The sequence below is a fragment of the Strix uralensis genome, chromosome 1 (assembly GCF_047716275.1).
Source record: "Strix uralensis isolate ZFMK-TIS-50842 chromosome 1, bStrUra1, whole genome shotgun sequence".
Lineage (NCBI taxonomy): Eukaryota > Metazoa > Chordata > Aves > Strigiformes > Strigidae > Strix > Strix uralensis.
This window is the reverse complement of record NC_133972.1, coordinates 76,111,004-76,133,549: the sequence shown is the minus strand read 5'-3', so window position 1 is coordinate 76,133,549 and position 22,546 is coordinate 76,111,004. Positions and strand designations below refer to the sequence as shown.

Below are 22,546 nucleotides of genomic sequence, written 5' to 3'. Positions count from 1 at the left end.
GATTTCAGCTCTGTGGCTTCTCTCACATCTACAGCATGCTCCTAGCTAGAAAAACTGCACAAAATAAACCTGCATGAAACACAAGTCCAGTTGCTCACATCAGTACTTGTACTGAGATGGGCTATTCATTTGCAGAGATTTGAATTTAGGATCTAGAGATGTTCAGAAAACCTCTTATGTAATGATATTCCAGGACTTAGCAAGTGTTTGTAGCAGTACTGATATGGGCAGAGCAAGAGGCAAATCCTAAAATCCTTACTTAATATTTTCTTAGTTTTTATTGAAACAAAACTCCTGCTGAAGTCAACAGGAGCTACCCAGTGAATGCTGGGCAAGGCCTATTCTGCACTTACTGATTTTTGGCTCCTATTTCACCATTTATTTATTTTTAATGATTTTACTTCCCCCTTTTATTAGCCTGAAACAGCTGACAAGCCACCACCTGAGGCACTTATAAAAACAATGATACTGTTAGGCAGCAATTTGTGGTCTATGACACAGGATCACTTAACTTTGCTCAAAACTGCATGATATTGATTAAAAATAAAATAAAATAAAATAGAACAGTCAGGAAATAAAGAATATATAATAGGTACAGCGTTTCCAGATAAGTGCTGTTTCCTTTCTGCTCAGTGGTAATTTGTTCTACTAAGTGTTGTACGCTCCAAGATGGGGTGACAGAGAGCACACTGCTTACAACGTGAAGGAAGCAGTTTGTGTCTGGAAGGCAGATGACTACCTGTGCAGTGTGACATGCAGCACTTTACAACTTGGTGAAATACTGGAGTACATGCAACAGATTTATAAACATGAACGAATGAGTATCAAAAGTCAATGGCTCCATGAGATTTGGGATCAAACATGTATTTAACTTAAACAGCAGTGTCTTCTTATTAGCAGAGCATAGCAGGTTGTCAAACTGTCTCTTCAGAAATGCTAACCAGACGTTTAATGTTAAGTTACTGCTAGAGAATGTTGGAACTGCATATGTTGATTCAAAATGCTCATCCTAGCAGGGAAAAGCACTTATGTCCCCAGCATACATTTTTTCCTGGAATGCATGTATACACATCAGCGGTTTCTGTCTTTCTGAATCTGCAGATCCTTAACAAATTTTCAGGGAAGATGGGGAGCTCTACATAGCAGACTTCAACCTGCCGATGACAGGCTTGCTTCTTTTAGGTACCTTTCGCAGACCTCAGAGAGGCAGAGCTATCTATGTGAAGAGACACTAGTATCACAGCTGAGGAGCAGGGAAAGCTGTTTTCTCACATCCAGCTGAACTCTACTTCCACTGAAACCAATGCTTGCTTTACCACTGATGCCTTCTATTCAGCAGTATGACAGCTGAATAGAAGCAAAAGGGCTTTTGAAAGCCCCACCTGTAAGGTAAAGCCAGAATACTCCAACTAAAAAAAATCTGAAAACATGATTGTAGAAAGACTGAGACTACAGAGATGAAACCCCCCTAAAATTAACTAAGAATATAAAGCAAGTAAAGTAATTGGAACTCATACAAAGAAGCCACTACAGAGAATACATTTTGCAGTGTATTTGGGCAAGTAGTCAGGGAACATAGTAACTGATGGAAGTACTGTATTAGCAAAAAGCATGCTCATCTTAATGGTGAGCCCACGTACCAATGCATTTCTAATCTGCTGCGGAACTGGCTTTCTTGAAACAGATATCACCGAACTGCTAATCTAACTTTGCTACCCCTGGCAGAAAAATAACAGCATCAGTAACAACTGAAACTCGGGTAAACTGCCATGCTTACAGTGTGGTCAGTTATTAGGGGCTACAACAAATTACCCTGGCTGTGGGCCTGGCCTTACACACTCAGGGCAATATTCAGCTGTACCATCACTCAGTGAGAGGTTTCAAGTGAGCGTCACTCTGGCTCATTCCAGCACTATGCAGGATGACTGAACTGTGGGCCAGTCCTGAGGGAAATCCTGGCCTCAGAAAAGTCAAAGGGAGTTTCACTACTGACTTTAATGGGATCAGGATTTCACCTAACAGGATTATAAAGGCTACAGCTTCTCTGACAGAGATACAAAATTAGCAAACACAGTAGGGCAGTGCCTCTGAATTTCAGTCAGGCATTTGATACTGTGCCTCATAAAAGCCTGCTATAAATATCGACTCACACTAAGACAGGAACACTGCTGCACTGATTGAAAGCTGCTGGCAAATGGCAATGGATCAAGCTGGGGAGAAGTGTCTGTGACAACAGTTCTCAAACTTTCTTCTTGTATCCTAGAGGAAAGCACAGTCTGTGCCTCCACACTATCAGGAACACTGCCAAAGGACACTTCCCACCCACCAAGGCAAGGGGTGCTTTACCCTAAGATGGAGAGATGATGCCCTTTGTGAGGCTGAGCCATATCAGGTGGGGGCTTGCACTCAGAATTGTGACTGACCCAAGACAGCCTTGGCAGCATCACAGTCTCCTACCCTGGGATCCCAGCTGGCCTCTGCTCTGAGACCCCAGCCCTGGTGGACACACCATGACTGGACTAACTCTGCTGCTTGTTTCAGAGATGAACTGGGAGCAGTCTGCCTGGCTTTCTCTGTCTGAATTCTGCCTCCACTAAGGCCCTGAGAAGTTCTGCTACTAATTCCAAGGGGAGCAACAGTTTCTGGCCCTTGTCGTTTCCCTCTGCTCCTGCTTTGTGATTCCGCTTGCCTCTGTCCCTGAGCCACATCTTGTGGGTGCTACTGCATCTGCAAGCGTGCTCCTGCTCCAGCCTTTTCCTTCCTGCCACACTCCCTGCTCCCCTCCCTCGGGTTTCCCCTGTATAATGAACAGAGAACACACTACGAAAAGAAAAATTCAGGATAAAAACTTGGCAAAGCTCGCTGGCAAAGGTATCTTAGCTTGCTAAACAGACTTCCAGTGAAATGGAAGAACACTAACGTCTACAATTACACTAATAAATAAGGACTGTATACTGTAATATGAAGGGTCTGACCCTCCACCATGAATATCAACAGAAGTTTTGCTTTAGACTTCAGCGAGTAAGCACAACCCAAGCACATGATGCTGTGCTACAGCAAAACACCCCACTGGACCATTACTCTTGATTCTGGGGGGCAGTGCTGCACGTGTGAGACACTCGGGAGACCTGAATACTGCTTCTTCCTCCATCCTCAATCTAATGAGTGATTAAAGGCAAGTCATGTTGTACCTTTGTGTCCCTGTTTGTCTTCTCTATCCTTTGTGTTCCATGGAGAAATTGATCTTTGTAAATTAGTATGAAAGGCAGGAGTGAAAAGAGCTTGTGTCAGAGCCAGGCAGAAGAAAATAAGGTAATATGATTATAAAAGCAAGTCTTTAAAATGGTAAAACCATGCATTTGAGAGGCTGTTACACAAGAGCATCCTCTATCTGCACTGGAGTACTGGCCACAGAGTACTACATTAACCACAGTTGCTCTGCACATCACCTTTCAGCCTCAGAGCTGAACGCATTGCACGGCCCCTGGGAACATACCTTCCCTGAGACCCGGGGTTGGGTTACTGCTATGTACTGCACTGCAGCTGACTGTGGAATGAATGGTCATGCTGAGGAAAGCAAACAAGACAGCCTGCGAGGTCCTGGAGATCACTTTCAGCTATGAGAAAGCTTCTTTATTTTTATACCTTCTATTTAACAGCTAACCCTTTTGTTTGAAAGCCACCACAGCAGAGAGCACACTGCAGGCACAGCACAGAGACATCAAAGCAGACAGAACAGGTAGCAGCAGGACATGTCTTCCAGAGTATCACAAAAAGGAGCCTAGACAAGCTCCTGCATTTCAGCCAGGAATAGCTTCAAAAGGCCATTTTGGCACAGAGTCTTAAGTAAACTCATTTGGAAGTGGGGTAGAGGTGTATGTCCCTAGATGAATCAGAGATTTGCAGGGACTGCACAGACTCTGGAGGCTTTGGAAAACAGAAGGTTTAGGAATGGAAATTATCCCTGTGCGGGAGATTAAAAACATGAGCCATACTAAACCACGTTCAGAGAAAGGAGCTACAATCAGAGACGGCAACTGAACAGGTCAGGGCTGTATATGTGCTCAAGCAGGTGGTGCTGTCAGAACAATGAGACTTGAAGTGACAATAACCTTAGTCACAGAAGTAGAGAAACTAAGTGAGTAGCTTAACAGATGTGGATGGTGGATGAGACTGGCTTAAGGACCTTGGACTAAAATCCAGGCTTGATACCTGACTTTGACATTGACCTCCTGTGCCTTCTGGGCAATTCATCTTGGCTGAGTTCCTTCCTCAGTCAGAAAAGTCAGCAGTCTGTGGGGAGGTGGAGGAGGGGATGACACACAATTTTCTTTCCACTCCTGATAGGGAAGATTTTTTTTTTAACTATGTGGTTTAAGCTCCCTCCCACAACTTTTTAAGCCAAAGACACTGGAGTAATCATGTCACTAGGGACAATACTTCAGATCCAAAGCAAGGAAACAGCTCCTTCCCTCACTGCAGTGAACATGAAGCAGGAAGCTCAAAAAGCCCACATCTATCATTTCAAACTTCCAAAAGCCCTCCCCAAAGCCATGGGAAATATGGCCATACCAAAAAGGTTCCCACGTCTGCTGGTAGCTGCTGATGGATGCCTATTCATTAGCCTATGGTAACCCAGAATCCCACAGGCATTCCAGCTCACTTCCATTCTCCAATGCCACCATCATTCAGAGGCAAGAACACTGCCTTCCTCCAACATGGGAGGAAGGAGTGTAGTCTCGCCTGAGCTGCCTGAATGTCAAGTTCCCTATTGAACCAAGTCAGAGTGTGCATTTATGACCATTTTTACTTCACATTTACATTACACTTGTGAAGCCTCATGTACGGCATGAAAAGGTAAGAAAATGTTGCCTAAACACATGATTTTTTGCTGCACTGGCTTAAGAAAGGCTGGTAGCCTGATTAAGAATCTACTGCTTGTCTGAGAATTTCTTCTATTCTCATGGAAACAAATTCAGACCCATTTCTTCAAGGGCTCTGGGAAAGAAGCAGGAGCAGTAGGGCTCTGCTGCAACGAGTCCTGTGTCAATGCAAACACCACACTCTTGGTGTAAAAGGGCTGGAAGAAGCATGGCATTAGTGCTCTCAGAAGGGATAGAAACATCACAGAAGGCATGTGAAAAGCCCCAGCATTGACTATTTTGCTTCCTGATGACCCCATTCATGACTGCACAACACCCCTATGACTCTTATCATAGGCAAGGATTAGTCTAATTCAGCTGTCTTCACAGTGATTTAATAGACAAAAACAGTCACTGGCCTCAACGGGCCAGAAACGTCGGCACATTCCCACAGCAAACCTCAGCTTGGAATCACCAAAATAAACCTACACACTTTATGATTAGAGGTCACATCTGGTGTGGGAAGGAGGATGTGAGTAGGAAAAAAATTGGATCCACCCAGCCTGCCATGCCAACATCAAACTGCTGTATCAGAGCACACATTGAGCATTCCCACAGAAATTATCAGCAATGGAAGACTGACAATGCCAACATGTTATTACAGTCGTCATTTGGCTCAAAGTCAACATCTTGCTAAACTGAAAGGGTAGATGAATAGAGCTGCCCTCTATATTCTCAGAAGTGTATCTGTCCACATGTATTTGTCTGGAAGACAAGAGGTTTGAGTCAGACTTGACTTTTCTTTCCTTCCTTCTTTCCTTTCTTTAAATGAGGACTGAGAAATTGATGGAGCTACCACAGAGGAGCTGATGCCTACCAACCAAACTTTGGGGCCTGTTGCTGGACAGAATTCCCACACACACCCTCCACCCCTTGTACACACTTACCATAATGGTGTGATGTGGGAACAGGGCACGGACAGACTTCACAAACTCCACAAAGTGCTCTGAATAGCCGTTTGCCACATCCAGGCAGATGTATCTGATAGGTGGAATGGCCTCTAGAATACTTGTTAACTTGTCCAAATCAGCTTTTCCACTACCTGAGCTTGCTGCTACATGCTAGAAAGACAGAGAGAACAAAAGGGTGTAGTAGTTTGTAAAAACTAAGATAAACACACATTTTGTATGCCTTTTTCTGCATAGTCTTGGGAGAACTTGTGCTGGGAACTAGTGAAAATCCTACTATGTAATACGAAATAAATACCTTCCTGGGAATATCAATGTGTTACTTCTTTTTTGTTTAAAGGCTCTAAAATAAAGCAAAATTAGCAATTTATCAGCTCTTCATTCACGGGTGGATTCTCAGGCAAATATTATCACCTGAGATGGATGAAGGCTCAGCTGTACTCATATTAACACAAACACAGAAGAAGCCCTAACTTGGTATATATTTAGGAAGGCAGAGTGGCAAAATTTGGGGCACTCTCAGAGAGTAGAATCTGGGTCTTTAATTTCACCAAACACTCCCTTGATCTAGAGAATCACAGAATAGTTGAGTTTAGAAGGGACCTCTGGAGACTGTGTAGTCCAACCCCCTTGCTCAAGCAGGGTCAGCTACCATTCAAAACAAGCAGATTGCTCCCTTCTTTGTCTTCCTATGAGTTCTTTCCAATAGAAAAATAGTTTCCACAGCTGTTGGCCTACAAAACCTCTGCAGAGATCCAAGGTCACAGAGCAAGTCGGTATTTAATCACTAGAAGATCCTACCCCAGTGATTATGAACCACAAATGAGCTAAGTGCCAAAGCGTTCAGACACAGGATATTCCACTTTCTACCCTTTAGTGGCATATAAGCAACCCTGCTGAACCTAAGTGATAGGCTGGCTTTCAGACAATCCTGTCATCAACAGCCTTCATAATATAATTCTAAAATGTGCCACAGGTGAAGATACAATACAGCTGTGTGGTATTCTCTTCCATACAGAAAACGTTTCAAAACTGCACTGAACTCTGAGGAGGGGAGACAGCCAGGCATGCTCTTAAACTGCCTTGCCTGGTGTAGGGGCCTGCCAGACGAACACAGAAGAAATCTGGATATGAAAAAGTCAGAACTTAAGTCAATGGTTAGATTTACTAAATGGTGTTTCTTTGTAATGGCTCAGGCTAGGACCCTGTGAACAAGTGGGGCAGCAGTAGTAGCTGCACAGCGTGAGCTCTAGTGCAAGGAGGTAAATGGACGACACATATGCTCTGACAACTTTCAGTGCTCATCCCTGCTTGGGCCCAGCACCTGGGCCCCTCCAGCCCGCAGGCTCTGGGTCCACTTGCACACTTGATAGCAAAGACTCTGCCCAGCACAAGGGCATGGGGGGCCAGCCTGTGGTTGGGTTACTGAAGGCTATTCACATTTGTGTCTTCGGCTTCTCCCTCACCAGCACTACCACAGCTCCCAACAACAGAAGCACAGCAGTTAGACCTATTCCCAAGTACTTCCTTCTTCTTTGTTCAGGATACTTCTCTGTTTCCATTCCAGGCTTACACAAACTTTGCTTTTTTGCATCTTAATATAAACACTATCATAATGGACTCACATAGCTATTCTTTTCAAACCAGGACAAGCCACTTCCCTTGATGCATTTAAGAACAGCAAATATCTTCATTCCCCAAAACCTCACTTGACAACAGTATTCCCAAGAGACTCCAGTGTATGTGAGTTCAGAACAAAGCAATAAACCATAATAATTTACAGTACAAAAATGTACCTCAAGGCATTCTGGGTGATTGGCAGCAAACAGTTTCCATTCTTCCAGAGAATAATGCTTGTGAATTGCAGTGAACATTGCATGCTAGCAAAAATAAGAAAACTGATATTAATGTCCAAGTTAGTCATCTTTCCCTCAGCTGCAGAATAACAAGATACCAGAAATTCCCATTTTAAGTATAGGCTCATCTTGCTTGAAAGGAACAGTAACAGTGAATAACAGACCAGGCAACTCCAAACGTCTCTTCAAAGGTAACTTTGCATACTTAGCTGACCTTTCAGGATCGGGTTTCTGATGTTTCATGAAGTTATGGTCAATATTTTGAATGTCCTTAAGCACTGCAAGAAATTAAGGTGAGCCTTGAGGGCAGGGCTAATTAACTGGTGACTCCTGACTGCTACAAGCTTTATCCAGTACCCTACACTTTCAAAACTTCTGTCAGCTAATAATTTTTTTCTGGAAGGGAACACATATAGACCTCAAAAACTAAGCTCTAGAAGCTTCACCTGAAGCTGAGCCACACCCAAGATGGAAGCTACCCAGTAAGCATGTCCACTGAAACTATCTTCTATCTGGAGCCCTGTCTCTGATATTGCTGTAAAAGTACAGCTGCTTTGCAGTGAACCCACACCTTCCCTTCTGGATTTTTTAACTCATGCCCCCCTGTTCCCCAAAAACCATAGCTAAAAACTACCAGAGGCTGCTCACTGTCACCCAGTGGCTTCCCAGCTGTTGCAGAAATGAGAATCAAGACTTACTTTTGCCATAACCACAGCCATTTCAAATGTCCCCACAGTGTCCATGTTTGCCACAATAATGGGAATTCCTGTGTATGTCTGCTTGGAGTTGCGGAAGGTGAAGGTGCGCGTGAGGTCGACCTGCAATGAATAGGCACACATTCTTTTAAGTAATTGCAAACCAACAAGAGTTTTGTCACTAACTTCAGATACAACATGTTTGGACACCACTTCTTAATTTTCCTCACATTTCGTGTTCTTCCTCCTTTCATTCCACTATTACCTCACTTTATTTATTTATTTTGTTACAACTTCTGCCTTCCAAATAAGAAAGAAAATATAAAAGTAAAAGAATGTTTTCTGTGTTAAAGAGAGTTCTTGCTGAAGAAAGAGATAATCAAAATTTTAAAAAAAAGTCAGAAGGGGTTGGAAAGGAAAGAAAGAACAATGAGAACTGTGGATTATTTTATACAAAAGTAACTTCAGCTGTTTGTTTGGCTGCCTGAGAAACCCAAGTTGAAGTCCTAAGTCCACAGAAGTCAGAGCTGGAACTCCCTCTGTCTCCAAGGCATAGAGGGCTTTGTCCCAATCTTTAATGTAAATGACAATATAATAAAGCAAGCTCTTACTTTTGGCTATGGTTACCAGCACTCTTGACATATAATATGAACAATCATACCCCGGCTTATTAAACCATGAGGCTACTAGCTTCTAAGTTAATTTCTTGAAACTGTGTCAGCCTTCACCTTCAAAGTTATTTCTTCTTCATCATCCTCAAATGATCATGGTAACATCAGGCATTTTGTTCCTTACATTTGCAAGAGGTAATACCAAGCTTAGATCAGTTCCCATTGGACTACTTAGCATCTTGCAAAAGGGAGAAAAAAAAACTCTAAAAAATGCACAACTGTAAGATATTAGGTTAGTCTCTTCAGTAACAGTGAAAATGAAGGCTCTTTTCATAGTTCTCGTTACTCCTCACTTCAGTTTTAATCCAGAAACATTTGGAGACCTGAATTGAACTGAAATCCATCACCAGAAAGAAAGCAATATAAAAAAATATAGGACTTTGATTATTTATTTACCACCTATTTTGAGCACTGTCATACTGCAGGCTACATTCTGATTGATTAATATAGTGGGGGGTTTATTACTGATTTGTATAAGAAAAGGAACTTGGTGCCTCAGTGACACATTGTGAAACAGGTTCTCATTTTGTATAAGCTCATAAGGGAAGGGTCCCTTTGGTGAATAAGCTAAGATACATCTTAATGGAGATTCACCCTTCTTCCCATTTAGTATCAGAGAGGCCCAATTCTCCACCCATCACTGATGACATAACACTCTTAGGGGAATTTCAGCTGCAGCTAACATGAGAAAATAGTATAAAGAAGACAGGTATGAAATAAGTCTGAAAATTTAATGTATTTTACTCCCTTTTAATGCAATTTATTAACTAGAACCAAGGAAAAAAGAGACAGAGTATCACAGAACCAGTTCTACACAGACAATAGTACCAGAACCACTGCCTTACCATTTTACAGAGGAGAAGCATCCCTTCCAAATGAACTTAAGAAATAGAGAAGAGTATGTTTAAGAAAAGACTGAGGCAAAATGCAAAGCTATGCAGAGAACACAAGGCCATTATTCTATCAGTGATTCTCACCTCCACTTACTTTAATTTCTCATATGTGACTTCCTTTAGCCAGCCAGCCAGATGGATCTCACACAATTATCCACACAAATGATAATACTGTACCAGCAGGCATTTACGAGGGATAATTGCAGGGCTTCCCCTAATGAGGCTTTTGTTCCATAAGAACAGGAGAAATGGCACACTGGGTTGGAGATGTTCATGTGGTGCCCTAGTTCTCCAAACAGCCAGTACCAGATGTCTGGGAAGGGAACATAAGAACAAGGCAAGTTTTGAATGACTCGCCTAGCCTACCTTCCCAGGTCCCAAGAAGCTGATGTTTAGAGACCTTCAAAGACAAAGGTCTCCTCCAATCACTGTGCTACACAGCTATTCATGGACAAGGAACTTGCCTTGTAATTTTTTTAATCCTTCACAGCTTTAGCCTCTCCAATATCCCATCGCAATAAATTCCAAAGATGAATGATACATTGCATAAAAACTATGACCTTTGCCTGATAATTACATTCAGTGCTTCCTACTTCTTGTTTTGTGAGAGGCAACCAACAGATACTTCTCAGTTTCACCTTTTCCATTCCACTCCTCACTTCATAGACTTCTAGCATATCCTCCACAGCTGCTGCTTCTCCATACTGAATAGTCCTAGTATGTTTAGTTTTTTCCTCATGTGAAAATCAGTCAATACTGCTGACCATCCTGGCTGCCATCCTCTGATCCTATTTTAGCATATTATGCTGTTCGTGTGACGGGATCACCAGAACTGTGTACTCAACATGAACATACCAAAGACCATCACAAAGCTAACTGGTTTTCCTTAGTTCCTCTAGTAGCACTTCTGACCATCCCTTTGTCTCTCTCCTGAGTGGTAACAGCTAATTTATAGCTTATTGTTCTAGCATTATGAGACAGTAACTTCTGACTCTAGGATTGCTCACCAACACTCAACAACAGTAGAAGTTTCTTTAGAAAGAAAATCATGAAAAGTACTTTATAACTCCTACCTAGACCTTCGACATATGAAAGTACTACAACATCAGCTGTTCTGTTAAAGCTCCCTGACCTTATTTGAATTTACAAATTTAAATTAATGACTCGACTTTCTACAGGACACTTGTCTGGTGAACTTAAAATGGACAGCCTGCAGAGGCAAGTCCAGCAAAGGTAAGAATAGCCATCTATGTGAATACCAAGACTCCACAGACAGATAATGCTGCTCCCACTCCAATCATTGCTTTAACCAATTTTGACACTTGAATTCAAGCTTCAAATTTTCTGATATCTTTTCAAAAAGAGGAAGCAATCATGGAAAATGAAGACAGTACAAGGAATCAAAACCAAGTACCAACATAGCAGACCTACAAAAAGAGCTGCAAGCACCCCAAACTGCCTTTCTAAGAAGCTGACTTAATCCTAGTTACTGCATAAAAAGCTATCCTTGCGCAAAATGAGGCATTCACACCAGAGAAGCAGACGCTTGCTGATATAAGCTTCAAAGCATCAGCCCGCTGGGTAACAGGCACTGTAGTATGCTGCCTCTGTTCCTCTGCCAGAACTATTTATTTATATTCTTGTTTTGAAGCAGACTGGGGCTGTCCATTTCAGATCTGGCTCTCACAGACACTGTTTATTCCTGTTGCTACAGCCTCAGTGATGGTGTCCAATTTCTTAACCTTCATCGGTTTTCACTGACCCCCGACATGACATGCACTTTTTCTCATGTGAAATGTTTTTAACAGTTCATCACAGCCACCCGTTACAACCCTGCCATATCAGCTCGTGTTCCTCCTATCGTTTTCCCTTCCCAGCAACCCTTCTTTCCACAGCCTGCACACAGCTAAATATACAAAACACTGCACTTGAAGGAGCCATGTGTCACTTGGTGGAGCACAGCTCCACCTGTTTGCCAGGCCTGCACAGTGAATTTTAAAGAGGGACCATAAGTCCCCAAGCAAATGGCCAGAAAGGGCCTACAGACTTTATGAGCAGTAATTGCACATGATGAGGAGTTTACTCAGCCTGGACACTGTTCTTTGTAAATTAAAAACTCCTAGCCTGAGATTACCTTTCTACTGAAAGGACCTCTCCAATCTTACACCTTCATAGTGGCAAAAACGTTTTATTTAGTTGTTGCCCTCAAAATCCTTGGCCATAGGCCCCTAACACGGCTACCCCGCTTCCCTTTCCTGTCTTGTCTTTCTACCTCACTTCATTTACTCGGTCTCGCTCTCTTACAACTCCGCTTTCCCTGGAGAAAAGCTTAATCCTCTTTCCATTCCCCACACAACATAATTCCTTCACTAGTCAAAATAAATCCTTTGTTAACCTTGGGGTTACGTGAGGTAAACGAGAAGGCACCTTCAAGCCTGAGGCAGCCATCTTTTTTGTAGAGGCAATCCTCAAGGGATTTCCTGGGGTCTTTCCTGATCTCTGCTGAGAAAGAACTACAGCAACATCCCGGCTAACAGTGGCCCTGGGCCAGTGGGGACGCTGAGCCGCAGGCAGCCTTGGCCAGGGGAGGACGGCTGGGCCCTGCCCGCGCGGGTCAGGCACCAGGAAGAGGCAGGTCGCGGGGGTTAACATAAGTGAGGGTGAAACGCACCCCAGCGCCCCCGGGATCCCAGCCCAGGGTACCCTGTGCTTTGGGAAGCGCTCCCCAGCATCTCCCATGGTTGTTTTTTATTACTACTATTTTTTAGAAAGAGCATGCCAGTCACTCGGTAACAGCGCTGCCCTCAACCCCCGCGGCTGGGGGCGAAGATGCCTGCCGGCCCGCACCCCCGGCTCTTGCCAGCCCAAGCTGCGGGGCGCCGATCTGACCACCCCCTTGCCCCGGAGAGAGGCTGGCAGAGCCGTCGGTTCACGAAAGGCAGCCCCCACGGAAACCGGAGGTCACCCCCCGCTCAGCGCCGCAGAAATCCGCAGAGGCACCTGTTAGGAGCAAACAATCCCATCCCATCCCCCCCCGCCGCCTTTTTATTTTTGCCGCGGCGCGGGGGAGGACAGAGCGGCACCGGCTCGCAGCGCCCGCCGCCTCCCTTCGCTCCGCCGGGGCCGGGGCTCGCCCCGCCAAGGGGCGGGGGGGACCCCGGCCCCATCCTCCCCTCCTCCCGGGAGCAGCGGCATCCCCCCCGCCACGTACGGGGCGTTTCGATCGGGGAGGGCATGGCTATGTTAGACTGGGGAATAAAAATAAAGCCAGGAGGGAAGGAAGGTTAAGCAAGTTAGGGGCTGAGAACGGAGAAAAAGCATGCTGGGTTTGAATGCCCCCACCTCTGATCTGCTTTTGAGGCTGCTTCTTTTAGGCCTGAGCAGGACATCTTTAAAGTCCAGTTTGAGGTCTGCGTCTACCCGGGGCATCTTGCTGGGGTGGCGGGGGCCGGGGCTCTCCTGGCGGCAGCGGCGGCGGGAGTGGCGGCTCCGCTCCGCTGCACCGCGCCGCCTGCAGAGCCGCGCCGGCCAAAGCCCGCGGGCCGCGCACGGAGCGTATTTATAGGGCGCGGGGAGCGCGGCGCCGCGGCCCGGGCCCCATCGCTTTATTAGGAGAGGGTGGGCTTTAGCCGGCCGCCCCCTGCCCCTTCTCCCGCCGCGGCCACCCCCGCTTCCCCGCCGGGCCGGGCGCTCTGTGTGTGGCGGGGGGAAGGCGGGGACGCGCCGGCCGCCCGTGCGGGGCGAGGCGCGGGCAGCGCCGGCGGCACAGCGGCCTTAAGGGCAAAGCAAGGGCAGAGGAAATGGCGCCTCCATGTGACCGAGCGGGCGGCCGCCGCCGCCGGGTGTGGGAGCCCGCCGCTGCCGGGCGGCTGCTGAGGGGCTCAGCTGACATCTTCCCCGCCTCCCCACCGCCCCGGGCGACGGTTGCGGACCGACGGTTGCGGGCCAAAAGCTGCCCGGGGCGGGGACGGCCCTGAGGCGGCCACAGCGACGGGGGCTGGCGACGCTCCCCAAAGGTTTTCGGGCGGCTGCGGCACGGCCCAAAACTTTGTGCTTCCAACGTTATAAAAGGCCAGCCTTCGGCCTCCCTGGGCTCTGGTGCAGATCCGGCTTTCCGGGGCGCTCCGCTCTGGCCCCCTCCCTGCCTGGCATCCTCTGGTAAAACGGAGCGTTGCCTGGCTCCTGGGACCCTCCGAGCTGGGTCCCCATCGTGACTGCAGAGCAAAGGGCTGGCACGTGTTTTCCGCATTAGAAACGTTGAGAAATGTGCAGCTGGTTGGTCATAGGAGAGCAGTCATGGCATCAGCCACCTGGAGCTGCCTCTGCACAGTAATCTCCTATTTACGTATGTGCAGAGAGGCAACTGGGAGCTTCTTTTTTGCCCTCCATAGCATAGAGGAGAGTGATTTGTGACTTTATGTGATCTGTTTTCAATGGCCAGCCACTGTTCAACACACAGTCGCAAAACCCCCCATGGCAACAGGATGACATGTGCTGGGTCCATCTACATCGGTTGGCACAGGGATCAATACAGGGTTACCAGATATCACGTGAGATGACTTTCACAGGAGCTTTGAGCCTTGAAGTCTGTTTAATTATGAAGTCAGTGGGTTGTAAGATTTGGACTTCTTTGGAAGACACACGAGCTAAGCCTTGTCAGTGACTGGGAACTGAAGCATGTGAGGATCATGGCTTGATTCCCTTCCTCAGACACACTGCAGGATGAAGTAGTGCTCTCTTCTTTATCTGAAAGTTGCACACGTCTGGTCAACACCCTGCCTCCAGCAGAGCTGTTTTACATCTCTCTGCCCAAGTCTCCCAGATAATTCAATATGACCAAGCATGAGGCCCAGCTTTACACAGCAGTCAGGGCATTTGAGTGCTTGAAGTTTTGAATGTCCAGGTTGAGAGGCCTTGGATCTGGTTTCCAGGAAGCCTTGAGGCTTGGGAACTCTGAGTGATGTTCCAGGAGAGCCTTGCCACTGGGGGTATTTCCCACAGAAATATCTGGGTGAAACAAGACCCTTTATAATTAGCTTCATCTGCATAACAGAGGCCATTCACTTGGTGGTTTCTCCACTAGATTCAACAATGTACTAGAACTACTAAAACTTCTCCTTCAGATAGATAGCCACATCTCCCACCATTTACCGTTCAGTGATAAATTAACATTTTGTTCAGGAGCAGAGTGTACTGATAAGAATGAGTTCTGTGAAAGTGGCATGCCTGTAGCAGAGGATTGAGAATGGAGAAAAAACAAATGCCTTCTGTCTGTGCCTGGCACCATATCTTCTCTTTGCCCTCATGGCATGCATGTGATGCTGAGAAGAAAGAAAGAAGGCACTGCACTGCACTGTGAATGCAAAAGGTCAGCACTGTCGTGAGGAGTAGGAGATGGAGGCTAGCAGTGGTACTTGTAAGCCCCAGAAAATCATGCCTGTTGCTGTTTCTCAATTCCTGTATTTTAATTTTCGTTTCCACTCAGAACTCGCCATGCTGTTTTTCTGTAGGTTACAGTATATGCTAATAGCCAATATTTTTACCATGTACATGTACCAACAGACTGGCCGGGTCTCTCAGATCAGCTCTGGTCATCTTGAAAATTTACAAAATCCTCCAGCTTCTTACTTCAATATGTATTTTCTGTAATTAAAATTATGGTTTCTTGCTGAACTACCTCTGTCTTTTTCAGTGTCCTTTCTGAAGTATGGACACCAGAAAGGACATGAACAGTTCACATTAAATCATAGCCAGAAATGAAGATTGTGTCGTTATGCATCTTTGCTTATTCCTCTTTACACCTACAGTGATCCCATATTATCTCTTTGTGCTATGGAGGAAACAGCTGTTCAGCCGGGCTGAATGCAGTTTTGGTATTTATCCTGTAAGTGGAAATGAGCTATCACTGATTTCATAAATTAACATATGTAAATTATTCCAGCTACTTTCCTTTAGAGCTGTTCTTTTCTCTATTTCATTGTTTTGTGTTTATACTTAAAAGCAGATGGAACAATGCACTCAGAAGAGAACTTAATCAGCCACTGTAGCTGAAAAGACTAATGTCAGTGTAGCTTCATAGGTCAGTTTCCTGAACTTGGTGTTTTTGAGAAGAGGGAGAAGTGGTCATAATAATGCAAATAGTTATTACCATGTCTCAAGAGGAAGTATCTATCTGACTTCAGCCTATGATTATCTAAGAGTTACTGTTGTCCTCGTGATCTTCATCCTGTTAATGTCATTGTAAATGCTGTTGTATTACATAATAGAAATGAGTTCACAAATGGGATCTGGTGACAAAGGACATGGAAGAGAGAGGTACTCATTGGCATCTTCCTCTTGGTCTTCCCTGGTAATTCCTCAGGAATCCCAGGCCTCTTAGACACATGGGAAAGGCAGGAGCAGTGAAAACTTATCCTCAGAAGAGCAGGATCAGTTTTGGCAGTGGGGGGGGGAGGCTTTCGAGACCTAGAAAAAGCAAATGTCAGTCCTGTCTTTGAGAAGAGCAAGAAGGAGGAAGGATCTGGGGAACTACAGGCCAGTCAGCCTCACTTTGATGCCTAGGAAGGTGATGGAGCAAATAATCCTGGAAACCATTTCCAAACACATGAAGGACAAGAAGGTGACTGGAAGTAGTTGGCATGAATTTACGAAGACAAAATCATACTCAGCTAACCTGGTTACCTTCTATCACGAAATGACTGGTTTGGTGGATGAGGGGAGAGCAATGGATGTTGTTTATTTTGACTGGGGCAGACTCCCATAACATCTTCATAGACAAACTGAAGTGCAGACTAGCTAAAAGGACAATGAAGTGGACTGAAAACTGACTCAGCTTCTGGGCTTAAAGGGTTGTGATCAGTGACATGAAGTCCAGCTGTAGGTCAGCCATTTGTGGTGTACCAGATTAATTGTACATGCCATTAAAAACACCCCTTTTTATTCATGCTCAGGTTTCTTCTAATGTAAATAAGAACACTTTCCTCACGAACTACTTGGTGCTGAAAAAAAGCATTAAATGATAACCTTAAAGTGTAAGCACTTCCGAGCACCAGAAACACCTCTAGGGTGGATGCTTAATGAGGTTGTCATTATTTATCAACAGAAACTCTGGTCACAGCAGATGCACAGCTGAGACAACTGAAGGCACATGCTAACTTCACTGTGGTTCCTAGGAAAATGCTATAGCCTTATATACAGTCTGTAATGTAATTAGCATGCATGTTTAAGGAGTGTGGTGAGCAGTAGTGAAAGCATTGCTCAGTTGGCAAGTGCTTCCACAAACTGTGTGTCACAACTTCCCAGCAAAATCCCGTATCTGGAAAGAACAACATGCTGCAGGACATGTGTGATGAAGATCTTTCACTGTTAAGGAGAAGCAGTACATTTGGGAAAAGAGCCTCATTTTTCTTTTGAGAAATTTAAATCCCTTTTATTATTCTGTTTGAATTTGGGCCTTGTCTACACTGAATAGCAGTTCCCAGTAGATGGATCAAGAGACCTAACTCAGCAAACCCTGCAAATGCAAGCAGAAGATTTCTTTTGGTTGTGGAGATAAGGGAGTTTCTCTGAACTATCACTAGTATTACAGCATCTACGCTAGGGCTTTTGCTGGCCTTGATAGCCACCAGAAATTGGAGGAGTGGGGCTGACACTCCTGACTTACACAGCTGTGCCAAACACACTTCAGCCACATGCATGAAGATCACTTGTTATGAAGAGACTTTTATGCCATAAGTATTTTCATCAAATTCAAAGGTCATAGGGTAGACCACTAATCATAAGCTGAATCCCAGGCCCACACTGGATTCAGTAGGACAATGTCTCATTCAAGGTACGATTTACTTAGGAGTAAGTGACCGTATCCATTCCCATTTGATTTCAGCAGGTTTCAAATGCTAATTATAAGTAATCACAGCAATTAATAATGAGACTCTGACCTTCCTTGACTTATGAAATACGTTTAGAGTCTGTCTGTGCTGATAAATAAAATGGACCAAGGCCAATCTCTGTCCCTGCAAGGCAAGGGACAGAGTTCCTCATACGTAGCATCCATTTAGATGCCATATGCGAGCTTCAAGGGGTTTCACTCATACTGCATATTGGAAACAGTCTGATGCTGTTCCCTGAACTGTCCTCAGACTACCTGGCTAGCTGGGCAGGTCATCCAAGGGAGTGTGATACTAATTAAAGAGTATGGACCATTGTATGGTAGAGCTTGTGGCCATGCACTGGTCCAGTCTGGTTTACCATAGGGCTTTACTCTTACGAAAAAGGTCTGTAGATTTTATTTAAATGGGACAAAACCTGTTGTATGCTATCCATTGTGACCTAGTATTTCTGTAAATTACATCCAAGTCCCACATACAGTAAAAGAAAGTGAGATTCTCTCCCTGGAACTTTAAGCCATGTCACAGGATGGAACAGGTATTCTGTCACTGCTACAGAGCTTTGTGTACAGATCCAGCCTCTCCTCAGTGGTGTGCACTGGCAGAACCAGAACCAGCAATGGGCGTAAACTGAAACACATGAAAATCCATCTGAACATAAGAAAACACTTTTTTTTTTTTCCCTGTGGGGGTGGTGGAACACAGGTACAGGTTGCCCAGAGAGGTTGTGGAGTCTCTGTCCTTGGAGACATTCAAAACCTGACTAGACATGGTCCTGAGCAACCTGCCTTGACTGACCCTGCTTGAGCAGGGGTTGGACTACGTGACCCTGAGAGGTCCCTACTAAACTCAGACACTCTGTAATTCAGTGGTTCATACTTTGTCATTACAGAATATCTTCCCTTGCAAGATCTCAAGGGACTTTACACGTTCCAGTATTTAAATACTTTATTTGATGGTCGTAAGCATTGTTAAAGACCATTTACGTAAGAGAAAGGCATGAAAAGAGAAATTCAGAGATGAAGTGAACTCCAAGTTACACATTAGAACTCTGATTATGATCTCACACTGGTTTTATAGCAGTAAAATGCCACTGACTTCAGTGGAGTTGTCCCTACTTAATACCACCACAGGGAGAAATAGGTTGTGGAGTAAACTCATCAGAGACAAGCGGCAAAGTGCCATAGCCTACATTGATTTGTACAGTTTATAACACTGTAGGGTTTATAGACTTCAAACAGTAAATACAGTGGACTGACTCCCATTAGCATCATTGGGATTTATTACCACCAAAGCATGGTGAAATTTAGCTTTGAGCTGTAAGCCAGAGTCACACAGAGGGTCATTTTTAGGGTTGGTATGGAAACCAAAAAGGAGTTCTCAACTCTTGTCTCAGGGTATGTTCAGCCTGGCAGAGCTCCATGTCATGCACTACGTTCAAGCTTCTCCTCCACTCTCACGAAGTTTTGTCTGTGTGTTGTATACACATCGCCTGCAGGCCCACAAAGGCACTTTTTCATCAGCCTCTTCCCAGCCACACCCAGTGTGGTTATCCACAACACCACAAAGTTCAGTAGGGAAGGGGCTCTCTGACAATGGACCCTATCCTTTTTACTTACACCTCTGAAAAAGTTTCTTGGTGTGGCATTCATGGCTCCTTGGATTTCTGTTGGGAGGGGTGGGCATTTCCAGGGCCTCTCCTGTGTTTTCCTCCTTCCAAATCTTGATTTGGCCCTGGAGCCTCATGGGTGCTCATGTTTTTACATCTGTTGTCCTCTAAAATTATTTGACAGCCTGCCTGCTTGGCGTCCTCATGTCAGATTGAGGAGGTCTTTTGCCTTGACTGGACATAAGCTGATTTACCAGGATTTTCCAAAAGATATTGGACCAAACAGCAACACAAGTGAGGTAGCAAAACCCCCTCAGTAAATAAGGAATTATATTTCCAAAGAAATAAATATAAGCAATAGTGCACAATTGCAGAAGGCTTTGGATTGAGAACAACTCAGCAAAAATGAACTTCTGGTGTTGCCTGTGTAACAGCTGATGGATTTTTGTCAGCAAATCACCTACTGTGATGACAGTGCATGAGAATTTCATCATGTTAGAAGCCAGACTCTACTGGATCTGGTCATACTCCCTCCTCTCTGCAGTGTTTCCATTCAAACTTGGATGCAAGCTTGCACCTGAACTTCGTCTGTAATTTCTAGCCTAGAAACTCCCAAGAATCCATTCTCACTTCATCCTGCTCATGTAAAGAGAGGATAATACTGTATTCAAGAAGCAATTTTGCACAAGTGTTTTTCTCACCAGCAGTTGATTTTACAGTATGCAGTAGAGCAGTCATGGCACTGCTGGGGCAGTGCAAATACTAGTTTGCCTCTTAATTTTTTAATTTTAATTTTTAATATACCTGTATCAACATGCTGCTTCCTTCATGTTAGCCTATTTCTTGTGGAATTAGTGAGTTGTAGGTTTATCCCTGAATCTGTGTTACTCAGGATCAAGGTCGTTAACACAGAAAAGAAAGGAAAAAAAGTTCTCTTGTGCCTCACACCATTGATTTGATCAGTCCCTCGGGCATAAAACAGACTAAGGTCCTGAAACTCCATTTCCTGCTTGTAGAGAAGGGTCAGGACATTGCCTCTTTTAACCCTGGTAATTGTTTTTTTTTGGTTTGGTGCCCAAAGCCTGTTTGAATAACCACACTGCTGTTGCTATATGAAAGAAATGAAAAGCATATCATTAATTAAAAAAACCCCACATTATATAACCAAATGGCATTTTATTTATTTTCTGGGCTTTTCTTGACATTTTTGTGTTGGGTGGAAATCTTGCTGCAAATTTTAAACTGGAAAAATGTTTCTAAACTATGAACATCTGGTAATGACTAGCTTTCAAACCCTATTTAATCTTTATTTAAAGAAAAACTTAATAACTTTGCTGCCCTACTGCACCATCTACAGGCAAAACACCCCCATGTTGTTGATATTACAAAATGTTAGAACTGTATCAAGCACTTTCTTTAATCATTGCAATCAATAAATAAAACTGGAAGTTTCCAGTTTTAATCTCAATAAGTATGAGGTTTTTATGCCTTTTGTGTTTAAAATTACATTTCCCACAACTTTAAATACCTTGCACGCTTTGGCCAGGGAGTTTTGCTTCTGCAGAACTTGTGTTAATTTGCATCTTATCACGGGGCAATAGAAAACAAGATTGGCTTGGACCTTTATTGCATTTTAAGAGTTTAATGGGATGTAGATAAAAGCTGCTGCAGTTATCAGCTGTCACACACTTTTTCACAAGGACACCTACATAGGGATTATGATTAACATCAACTCAGTTGTCACCACTATGCCTTTTTTACCCGTAATTCCTCACTGCCTAAAGTTAAAGATATTCTTAAAATGACCTAGAAAATGCTGCCTCTCTTTCCCACAGCAAATAAAACCTTGCTAAATATTCTCGTATATCATTATGATAAAATGGGAAGGGAAAATTTAATGCCTGAGCTTGTAAAATATGCACTAGTTTTGCAAGGCTGTTTAAAAAGTGAAGATTTTTAGCATGTGAGGCCACAGTAGCTGTACATCTGTAGCTATTGGCTTATATCTAGCATGCTGTTTTGAGTGTCCATATTTCAGTAAATGAATAGGACAAATATGATGTGAAAATGATGGATTAAATCTCATTAATTGCCCTCCTCCTTTTTAGGAAGAAAGCAGATCCTCTTTAGCTGTTCTGTCCTTCCTGTGAACACATGTGTTTAAAAAAGTATATCCAGGGGTAAGCTAAAATGAAATACAATCCTTAGAAGTGGTAGACAGATATATGCATTCTGTCAAGAAAATTCAGAGGAATTTAAGTGATTTTGTTCTGGTAGGAGCACAAGGGGCTAAATTCAAGACCACTTCTTGGATTTTAGTCCTGTATATAATGCCTTTGCTGGGAAACTGTGGAACCAGAATGTTATTTGTCGCAGTGCGTATGCAGCACCCAGAGTCAGTAAGGCATGGATCCTGATTACAGTCCTTTGCATTAGTATAATGAAGACTTCCAAAAATACTGCATATTTTTTGTCTGTTATTCCACATCCTTGCCTAGCAGATTATTATTTTGTAGTTTGATTTGTGCCTACCTGTTTCTCCCTTTTTCCTGAGCTGCTATGCAGCAGTGCTGGTTTCTGATGTTAAAAGAGTTGGCTTGTTTCACCCCTGTCGTCCATATGTCAGCAAAGGCAGAAGTCACTTCCATATGTGGTTTGCAGAGTGCTTTGGGATCCTTCAGGATGAAAGGTGTGATATAAATATAAGATATCATTCATTCCCTTTTTTCCACAGCACACACAGTGCTAATAGGTTTTGCTTTCATCTTGAGCTCCCCTGACTAAATTGTCAAACATCTCAGTAATACCATGAACGTTTGCTTCAGGCACAGTCATAATCACTGTTCTGTTAGCTCCATCCTTACAAAAGGATGGCTATTCTCCAGGCACACAATTGACTCTCCTACTACCAAATGCCTCTTTCTTCTTATCATCCTCAATAGCTTCTCTAACAATTGCCCTTGAGTTTCCTTGCTTTCGTCTAATCCTCTGGATCTCATTCAGGTCCCATTTCCCATTTGCCATGTCAGTTCACCTGCAGTACATTGTAAAGTCTGTGCTGATCCTGTATCCTGAGCAAAAAGGACCAGCGTAAGGGTATTTCTTT

At 44.1% G+C, this 22,546-nt stretch overlaps 1 protein-coding gene across 2 annotated transcripts in view; it reads right to left on the bottom strand.

The window, feature by feature from the left end:
* The window catches only part of GMPR (guanosine monophosphate reductase), a 44,701-nt gene extending 31,035 nt beyond the window's left edge, over window positions 1-13,666 (bottom strand). The window contains exons 1-4 of one of the 2 annotated variants that reach the window (XM_074871461.1): window positions 13,288-13,666; window positions 8,385-8,504; window positions 7,627-7,710; window positions 5,810-5,983 (exon numbers count right to left, since the gene is read on the bottom strand). In XM_074871461.1, coding sequence (XP_074727562.1) covers window positions 5,810-5,983; window positions 7,627-7,710; window positions 8,385-8,504; window positions 13,288-13,374 — 465 coding nt within the window. In that variant the 5' untranslated portion in view covers window positions 13,375-13,666. The remainder of the gene's footprint in view (window positions 1-5,809; window positions 5,984-7,626; window positions 7,711-8,384; window positions 8,505-13,287) is intronic. The other variant, XM_074871451.1, reaches the window with a different exon arrangement.
* Between the last annotated feature and the right edge of the window lie 8,880 nt (window positions 13,667-22,546).